This window comes from Enhydra lutris, unplaced genomic scaffold, assembly GCF_002288905.1.
Source record: "Enhydra lutris kenyoni isolate GAN:26980312 unplaced genomic scaffold, ASM228890v2 scaffoldscaffold9, whole genome shotgun sequence".
NCBI lineage: Eukaryota > Metazoa > Chordata > Mammalia > Carnivora > Mustelidae > Enhydra > Enhydra lutris.
Genome location: NW_019154093.1, coordinates 76525812 through 76536384, shown reverse-complemented (window position 1 = coordinate 76536384; position 10573 = coordinate 76525812). Strand labels below are relative to the sequence as shown.

At 40.3% G+C, this 10573-nt stretch overlaps 1 protein-coding gene across 1 annotated transcript in view; it reads left to right on the top strand.

Annotated features, from left to right (window-relative positions):
- The window catches only part of LOC111142952 (monocarboxylate transporter 1-like), a 15084-nt gene extending 4904 nt beyond the window's left edge, over nucleotides 1-10180 (top strand). The window contains exons 3-4 of the mRNA XM_022496309.1: nucleotides 7619-8485; nucleotides 9969-10180. Of these exons, the coding sequence (XP_022352017.1) occupies nucleotides 7619-8485; nucleotides 9969-10180 (1079 nt within the window). The remainder of the gene's footprint in view (nucleotides 1-7618; nucleotides 8486-9968) is intronic.
- Nucleotides 10181-10573: the final 393 nt, after the last annotated feature.

The window sequence follows — 10573 nt, the reverse complement described above, 5'->3', positions numbered from 1 at the left end:
AAGGTATATTGGAGAGAATTATTGTAGAGAATTTCCCTAATATGGCAAAGGGAACAAGCATCAAAATCCAGGAGGTGCAGAGAACCCCCCTCAAAATCAACAAGAATAGGTCCACATAGTAATAGTAAATTAATAGTAATAGTAAAATTTACAAGTCTTAGTGACAACGAGAAAATCCTGAAAGCAGCCCGGGAAAAGAAGTCGGTAACATACAATAGTAAAAATATTAGATTGGTAGCAGACTTATCCACAGAGACCTGGCAGGCCAGAAAGAATTGGCATGATATATTCAGAGCACTAAACGAGAAAAACATGCAGCCAAGAATACTATATCCAGCTAGGCTATCATTGAAAATAGACGGAGAGATAAAAAGCTTCCAGGACAAACAAAAACTGAAAGAATTTGCAAACACCAAACCAGCTCTGCAGGAAATATTGAAAGGGGTCCTCTAAGCAAAGAGAGAGCCTAAAAGTAGTAGATCAGAAAGGAACAGAGACAATATACAGTACAGTCACCTTACAGGCAATACAATGGCACTAAATTCCTATCTCTCAATAGTTACCCTGAATGTTAATGGACTAAATACCCCAGTCAAAAGACACAGGGTATCAGAAGGGATAAAAAAACAAAACCCATCAATATGTTGCCTACAAGAAACTCATTTTAGACCTGAAGACACCTCCAGATTTAAACTGAGGGGGTGGAAAACAATTTACCATGCTAATGGACATCAGAAGAAAGCTGGGGCAGCAATCCTTATATCAATCAATTAGATTTTAAACCAAAGACTATAGTAAGAGATGAGGAAGGACACTATATCATACTCAAAGGGTCTGTCCAACAAGAAGATCTAACAATTTTAAATATCTATGCCCCTAACGTGGGAGCAGCCAACTATATAAACCAATTAATAACAAAATCAAAGAAACACATCAACAATAATACAATAATAGTAGGGGACTCTAACACTCCCCTCACTGAAATGGACAGATCATCCAAGCAAAAGATCAACAAGGAAATAAAGGCCTTAAATGACACACTGGACCAGATGGACATCACAGATATATTCAGAACATTCCTTCCCAAAGCAGCAGAATACACATTCCTCTCTAGTGCACATGGAACATTCTCCAGAATAGATCACATCCTGGGTCATAAATCAGGTCATAAATCAGGTCCCAGAAGATTGGGATCGGGGCACCTGGGTGGCTCAGTGGGTTGAAGCCTCTACCTTCGGCTCAGGTTATGATCCCGGAGTCCTGGGATTGAGCCCCGCATAGGGCTCTCTGCTCAGCAGGGAGCCTGCTTCCCCCCCCACCTCTGCCACCTCTCTGCCTACTTGTGATCTCTCTGTCTAATAAATAAATAAAATCTTTAAAAAAAAAAAAGATTGGGATCATTCCCTGCATATTTTCAGACCACAATGCTCTGAAGATAGAACTCAATCACAAGAGGAAATTTGGAAAGAACCCAAATACATGGAGACTAAACAGCATCCTTCTAAAGAATGAATGGCAGGAAATTAAAGAAGAACTGAAAAAATTCATGGAAACATGATAATGAAAACACAACGGTTCAAAATCTGTGGGACACAGCAAAGGCAGTCCTAAGAGGAAAATATATAGCGGTACAAGCCTTTCTCAAGAAACAAGAAAGGTCTCAAATACACAATCTAACCCTACACCTAAAGGAGCTGAAGAAAGAAGAAGAAATAAAGCCTAAACCCAGCAGGAGAAGAGAAATCATAAAGATCAGAGCAGAAATCAATGAAATAGAAAAACAAACAAACAAAAAAAACCAAAAACAAACAAACAAACAAACAAAAAACCAGTAGAACAAATCAACAAAACTAGGAGCTGGTTCTTTGAAAGAATTAATAAGATTGAAAAACCCCTGGCCAGACTTATCAAAAAGAAAAGAGAAAGGACCCAAATAAATAAAATCATGAATGAAAGAGGAGAAATCACAACCAACACCAAAGAAACACAAACAATTATAAGAACATACAATGAGCACCTCTACGCCAACAAATTTGACAATCTGGAAGAAATGGATGCATTCCTAGAGACATATAAACTACCACAACTGAACCAGGAAGAAATAGAAAACCTGAACAGACCCATAACCAGTAAGGAGATTGAAACAGTCATCAAAAATCTCCAAACAAACAAAAGCCCAGGGCCAGATGGCTTCCTGGGGGAATTCTACCAAACATTTAAAGAAGAACTAATTCCTATTCTCCTAAAGCTCTTCCAAAAAATAGAAATGGAAGGAAAACTTCCAAATTCATTTTATGAGGCCAGCATCACCTTGATCCCAAAACCAGACAAGGATCCCATCAAAAAAGAGAACTACAGACCAATATCCTTGATGAACACAGATGCAAAAATTCTCACCAAAATACTAGCCAATAGGATTCAACGGTACATTAAAAGGATTATTCACCACGACCAAGTGGGATTTATTCCAGGGCTGCAAGGTTGGTTCAACATCCGCAAATCAATCAATGTGATACAACACATTAATAAAAGAAAGAACAAGAACCATATGATACTCTCCATAGATGCTGAAAAAGCATTTGACAAAGTACAGCATCCCTTCCTGATCAAAACTCTTCAAAGTGTAGGGATAGAGGGCACATACCTCAATATTATCAAAGCCATCTATGAAAAACCCACCGCAAATATCATTCTCAATGGAGAAAAACTGAAAGCTTTTCCGCTAAGGTCAGGAACACGGCAGGGATGTCCGTTATCACCACTGCTATTCAACATAGTACTAGAAGTCCTAGCCTCAGCAATCAGACAACAAAAGGAAATTAAAGGCATCCAAATCGGCAAAGAAGAAGTCAAACTATCACTCTTCGCAGATGATATGATACTATATGTGGAAAACCCAAAAGACTCCACTCCAAAACTGCTAGAACTTGTACAGGAATTCAGTAAAGTGTCAGGATATAAAATCAATGCACAGAAATCAGTTGCATTTCTCTACACCAACAACAAGACAGAAGAAAGAGAAATTAAGGAGTCAATCCCATTTACAATTGCACCCAAAACTATAAGATACCTAGGAATAAACCTAACCAAAGAGACTAAGAATCTATACACAGAAAACTATAAAGTACTCATGAAAGAAATTGAGGAAGACACAAAGAAATGGAAAAATGTTCCATGCTCCTGGATTGGAAGAATAAATATTGTGAAAATGTCTATGCTACCTAAAGCAATCTACACATTTAATGCAATTCCTATCAAAGTACCATCCATTTTTTTCAAAGAAATGGAACAAATAATCCTAAAATTTATATGGAACCAGAAAAGACCTCGAATAGCCAAAGCAATATTGAAAAAGAAAGCCAAAGTTGGTGGCATCACAATTCCGGACTTCAAGCTCTATTACAAAGCTGTCATCATCAAGACAGTATGGTACTGGCACAAAAACAGACACATAGATCAATGGAACAGAATAGAGAGCCCAGAAATAGACCCTCAACTCTATGGTCAACTAATCTTTGACAAAGCAGGAAAGAATGTCCAATGGAAAAAAGACAGCCTCTTCAACAAATGGTGTTGGGAAAATTGGACAGCCACATGCAGAAAAATGAAATTGGATCATTTCCTTACACCACACACGAAAATAGACTCAAAATGGATGAAGGATCTCAATGTGAGAAAGGAATCCATCAAAATCCTTGAGGAGAACACAGGCAGCAACCTCTTCGACCTCAGCCGCAGCAACATCTTCCTAGGAACATCGCCAAAGGCAAGGGAAGCAAGGGCAAAAATGAACTATTGGGATTTTATCAAGATCAAAAGCTTTTGCACAGCAAAGGAAACAGTTAACAAAACCAAAAGACAACTGACAGAATGGGAGAAGATATTTGCAAATGACATATCAGATAAAGGGCTAGTGTCCAAAATCTGTAAAGAACTTAGCAAACTCAACACCCAAAGAACAAATAATCCGGTCAAGAAATGGGCAGAAGGGGCGCCTGGGTGGCTCAGTTGGTTGGGCAACTGCCTTCGGCTCAGGTCATGATCCCGGACTTCCAGGATCGAGTCCCGCATCAGGCTCCCAGTTCTTTGGGGAGTCTGCTTCTCCCTCTGACCTTCTCCTCTTTCATGCTCTCTCTCACTCATTCTCTCTCAAATAAATAAATAAAATCTTTAAAAAAAAAAAAAAAAGAAATGGGCAGAAGACATGAACAGACATTTCTGCAAAGAAGACATCCAGATGGCCAACAGACACATGAAAAAGTGCTCCACATCACTCGGCATCAGGGAAATACAAATCAAAACCACAATGAGATACCACCTCACACCAGTCAGAATGGCTAAAATTAACAAGTCAGGAAATGACAGATGCTGGCGAGGATGTGGAGAAAGGGGAACCCTCCTACACTGTTGGTGGGAATGCAAGCTGGTGCAACTGCTCTGGAAAACAGTATGGAGGTTCCTCAAAAAGTTGAAAATAGAACTACCCTATGACCCAGCAATTGCACTACTGGGTATTTACCCTAAAGATACAAACGTAGTGATCCGAAGGGGCACGTGCACCCAAATGTTTATAGCAGCAATGTCCACAATAGCCAAACTATGGAAAGAACCTAGATGTCCATCAACAGATGAATGGATAAAGAAGATGTGGTATATATACACAATGGAATACTATGCAGCCATCAAAAGAAATGAAATCTTGCCATTTGTGACAACGTGGATGAAACTAGAGGGTATCATGCTTAGTGAAATAAGTTAATCGGAGAAAGACAACTACCATATGATCTCCCTGATATGAGGAAGTGGAGATGCAACATGGGGGATTAGGGGGGGTAGGAGAAGAATAAATGAAACAAAATGGGATCGGGAGGGAGACAAACCATAAGTGACTCTTAATCTCACAAAACAAACTGAGGGTTGCTGGGGGGAGGGGGATAGGGAGGGGGGTGGGGTTATGGACATTGGGGAGGGTATGTGCTATGGTGAGTGCTGTGAAGTGTGTAAACCTGGCGATTCACAGACCTGTACCCCTGGGGATAAAAATACATTATATGTTTATAAAAAAATAAAAATAAATAAATTTTAAAAAATAAAAATAAAAACTAAATCTTTAAAAAGAAAAAAGAAAAAAATTGTTTCAAATTAGAGAAAGAGAGAATGTCAGATACAAAGCAAGAATCTTTTGGTAGAGAAGCCATATACATTTTCAAGGGATTAAGGACACACATGAGAAAATCTCTTCTCCCCCTTTAATAACACTGGGAAATGAAACAGTTGAGGATAGAGAATATAGATCATCTATTGCCCTGCAGTTCAGAGAAAACCATTACTATTTTGATGCTCATACATTTTTTATGGATACACATATGCTTTTTTAGTGTAATGTTTGTAACCAGTTTTTTTTTGTTTTTGTTTTTGTTTTACTTACTAATACGTTCTGTATACAGTCTCCTGTCTCAATGAACATAGTATAGCAGCTACTACTTTTCCATTGGATGGGTGTGCCATAGTTTATTTCACCATTCTGTAACTGAAAGATTTTTAGGTTGTTTGTATTTTTCACTATTAATAAACCTTATTTGTATGATAGTGCTTCTCTGTATAGCTTTGCAAACATGATAATTTCCTTAGGACAAATTTTAGAAATGGAATTACTAGGGGAAAAAGTTTTTGGTATGATTGGCCAAATATCCTTTTAGAAAGGTTTTAATAATGTAGGACTATGAGATGCAGGATCTTAGATGATGTTAGTAATAGGTATTTTCTTTTTGGATCTGTACTTTTTACTACATTAGTTAAAATTTTAAACATTTAAATATTGTAATTCATCTAGAGTATTTGAATAACATAAGGAAGGAACAAGACTCTTTGTTCCCTCTTGGTTATTCAGCCTATTGGTTACTAACTCACTCAATAAATACTTGTCCCTACCATATGTCAGGGACTGTTCCAAGCTCCGTGGGGATTGAGTCAACATGATAGATAAGATTCCTGCTCTGTAGTGGAGGGAAGCAGACAATAAACAGACCAACAAGTAAATGAGTAAGTAAGAAAAATATCAGCTTGTGATAAGTACTTTGCAAAAACTTGAAACAGAATTTTGATGGAGAAGGATTGAATGGTCCCTAAGGGGAAGTCCTCTCAGGGTTGGTGACCTTGAGTTGAGATCTGAATGATAAGTGGGAGTCAAGTTTGTGAAAATCTAGAGGAACAACTGTGCTGAGCACGTATGAGAATATGCTGAAATGTGGGTAGGAAGGTAGGTAAAGGCCAAATCTTGGTGCTTCCTAACCCAGAGTTAAAAGCCGTGGATGGTGGTCATTAGAGAGACTGAATGGGTTGTATTCTACCTGCAAACGCTCCCTTCTGCCTACAAAGGGAGTAAGAATGGGAGACCACTTAGGAGGTTATGGGATACTTGTCTCAGCTCCATTGATCGCAAAATCTACTCTTTCCCTATTAAGTTAAACGTATCTTTTGGTCCTATTTCTGTACTTTTCCCCAATTTTATTGATTAGTTTTCACATTTTTGATGAAGGGTACAGTGTTCTCATCACTGTAGCTGTAGCTATAGAAAATAGTTCTATATCTGTTACTGTTGGTCTCACCAATTATTTATACTTTTTGAATATTTCTAATGTATTTGTTCTGTAAGTGGTATTTTTTTTTTAAGATTTACTTATTTATTTTAAAGAGAGTGTGAAAGAGCAGGGGGAGGGGCAAAGGAAGAGGGAGAGAATCCCAAGCAGACGCCCCACTGAGTGCAGAGCTGGACATGGGCCTCGATCTAATGACCCTGAGATCATGACTTGAGCCAAAATCAAGAGTTGGAAGCTTAACTGACGGAGCCACCGAGGCGTCGCATCTCTGGGTGTGTTTTGCAGTCATTGTACCTCATCTGAAAAATTGAATGCATTGACATTTTCATAGAAATTACACTAAATTAGGGGCGCCTGTGTGGCTCAGTTGGTTGAGTGACTGCCTTCGGCTCAGGTCATGATCCCAGACTTCCAGGATCGAGTCCCGCATCAGGCTCCCAGCTCCTTGGGGAGTCTGCTTCTCCCTCTGACCTTCTCCTCTCTCATGCTCCCTCTCACTCATTCTCTCTCAAATAAATAAATAAAATCTTTAAAAAAATTTTTTTTCTAAAAAAAAAAAAAGAAATTACACTAAATTAATGGATTTACTAAGGTAGTGTGAGCATCTTCACAACGTTATGTTTACTGTCCTGAAATATTTTCTCTCTCCCGACCCCCTTTCTTCTTTTCCTGCCTCTGCCCCTCCTCTCTGTCTTGCTCTCTGAGTTTACAAGATTTATCTTCTCTCCTTTATGTTTTCAATTCCCTAATCTTCAGGAAACCTAAAATTATGAAATTAAACAAAGGAGCCTACATTTATTATTATTATTGCTAAAGCAAAAGGAATTATTTTAATGTTATAGTTTAAATCTAGTAATTACTGCATAAAGAGACTTTATGTCTGTATTAGATAACAGCCCACTTAATGATCTACCAGTTATAATTATGATTTTGACTTCTTGCCAGTTTGTCTAGTTGATTAATAACAAATATGTTTCTGACATTTACTATGGTATGTAATTCTTCCCCCATCCTCCCAGGTCTTGGGCTTGCCTTCAACTTGAATCCCGCTCTGACCATGATTGGCAAGTATTTCTACAAGAGGCGACCTTTGGCAAATGGACTGGCCATGGCCGGCAGCCCTGTGTTCCTCTCCACCCTGGCCCCCCTCAATCAGGCTTTCTTTGGTATCTTTGGCTGGAGAGGGAGCTTCCTAATTCTCGGGGGCCTGCTCCTAAACTGCTGTGTGGCTGGAGCCCTGATGCGACCAATAGGGCCCCCAGCAACAAGTGCGGGAAAAGACAGGTCCAAAGAACCCCATCAGGAACCTGGAAAATCTGATGTAGAAAAGGGGGCAGGTGATGCAAATACAGACTTTAATGGTGGAAACCCCAAAGAGGAGAAACAATCAGTTTTTCAAACAGTGAACAAAGTTATGGACTTATCCCTGTTTACCCACAGAGGCTTTCTACTGTACGTTTCTGGGAATGTGATCATGGCTTTTGGGATGGCTACTCCTTTAGTTTTTCTTAATAGTTATGCCAAGAGTCAACATTACTCTAGTGAGAAGTCTGCCTTCCTTCTTTCCATTCTGGCTTTTGTTGACATGGTAGCTAGACCTTCTATGGGACTTGTAGCCAACACCAAGTGGATAAGACCTCGAGTTCAGTATTTTTTTGCAGCTTCTATTGTTGCAAACGGAGTATGTCATTTGCTAGCGCCTTTATCCTCCAGCTACACTGGGTTCTGTGTCTATGTGGGCTTCCTCGGATTTGCATTTGGGTGGTTTAGCTCCGTGTTGTTTGAAACCCTGATGGACCTCGTTGGACCCCAGAGGTTCTCCAGCGCCGTGGGATTGGTGACCATTGTGGAATGCTGTCCTGTCCTCCTGGGGCCACCACTTTTAGGTATAGTATGCCCTACTCCCTCTTTGGTTCTATTAACATGAAGCAGGCATAGGAGATGGAAGGGTGCTAGAAAGCCCAGATTAGTAAGCTGCCTGGTGGCAGAAGGTATTTCTGATTCCTCTAGCCTCAGTGCTGGCACAGTGCTTGGCACAGCAGAACTGCTCCGATTCTTACGGAAGTGAATTACACTCAACCATCCACGTGAAAGGGGAGTCAAAAACAATTGCAAATTTAAATATTTATTAAAAAAGCCTTTTCTGCTCATAAAACTAACATGTTTATTATAGAAAAATATGTAACATATACTTCACCTTATAATACCTTGGTAATTCCATTTTAATTGTGGAATTTATCTTAGTAGTAATATTTTAAAAAATAACAATATTGACCAGGTGAGGGTTCACAGTGTACCCGGGACTGTCTTAATCATTTCATACACTCCATGTCCCTACTTTATTATTGAAGAAACAGAGGCTTCTAAAAGTGAAATAACTTGCCCAAGATCGTACAACTGTAAATGACCATGGAACCTGACGGACGATTCTCTAAGAACACCAAAGTGTTTACAATTTAAAATTATTATTAATGCAAAATGCAAGAATCATTTAGACTTCCTCTGGATATGACTCATGCTTTTGAGATTATCCATTCTCAATAAGGAAGGATTCATAAAAGAAGATCCACTACTAACTTTTCTGAACTCCCCACCCTCATTCCTCCCTATATCCAATGAGAGCCCAAGTCCTCTAAGTAAATTCCTAAAGATTTTTTTTTTTATTTGACAGACAGATCACAAGTAGGCAGAGAGGCAGGCAGAGAGAGAGGAGGAGGAGGCAAGCTCCCTGCTGAGCGGAGAGCCCAAATGCGGGACTCGATCCCAGGACCCTGAGATCATGACCTGAGCCGAAGGCAGAGGCTTTAACCACTGAGCCACCCAGGCGCCCCAGTCCTCTTAAGTAAATTCCTAAGTCTCTTTCTAATCAGCCCACTTTTCCATCACACCACCCTATTCACAGCTCCTGTCTCCCATCTGGGCTGCTGCTTCCCATAGCCTCCTGGCTGGTGTACCCATATCCACTCTATCCCACCTTCAATCTGTTTTCTACTCTGCAGGTAAAATTTATTTGTACAAATGCAAACCTGATAGCCCAGTTGATAAGATCTTTCCAGTTGCTTCCCAATGTTCTCAGCCTGGAGATCAGATTCCTTTCCGTGGCCTACAAGGCGTTCCCAGCCTGGCCACCAATCTCTCCAGCCTCATTTCCTGTCACTCACATTTTGTTCTCTCTGTTCCAGCAACCCCGCCCTTCCTCTTTCCCTTCTCACATCGCAGCTTCCTCCCACCTGCCTTTGCACTTGCTGTTCCCCGGCCCCAGCCTTCTCCCATCTCCTCCTCTTGGATAACTCCCATCCCCCTCTAGGTCTCTGCTTCATTTACACTTTAAGAGAAAGTTCCACATAGCTTTGTTTTGGATATCTTCAGGTCATCTGAATGACATCTGCGGAGACTACAAATACACCTACTGGGCATGTGGTGTGATCCTTATTGTAGCAGGCGTCTATATCTTCATTGGCATGGGCATCAATTACCGACTTGTGGCGAAAGAGCAGAAAGCAAAGGAGCAGCAGAAAAAGGAAAGCAAAGAGGAGAAGCCAAAAGAAGTTATTCAAGCAAAAGAATCCACAGAATATTGAAGTCCATGAGGCCCCAAAGAGGAGAAACATCCCATTTGAATCATGGATAACGAGAGGAACTTTGGACCAAAAATACTTGAAAAATACTACTGAATCATGTTCTATTAGGGCTGCTCACCATGGCCCAGGGATATTTGTGTGCTGTCCTCCAGATGATGGAGCACAAAGCTAGCTGAGGACAAAGCACAGGTGACACCCTGCAACCTCCCCGACCCCCACTGGTGGGTGCTACACATGTGACATTCCTCCAGGAAGCTCCCAACTGTCTCGATGTTAATGGCTGACTAGAGGGAAAAACAACCTGAAATTGACTATGTCAAGGCCTCCAGTATCTTGTAAGTCCTCCCTAGCATAGGAAAGTTCTTTTGAAAACCTCCCTTTCCCTTACTTCCC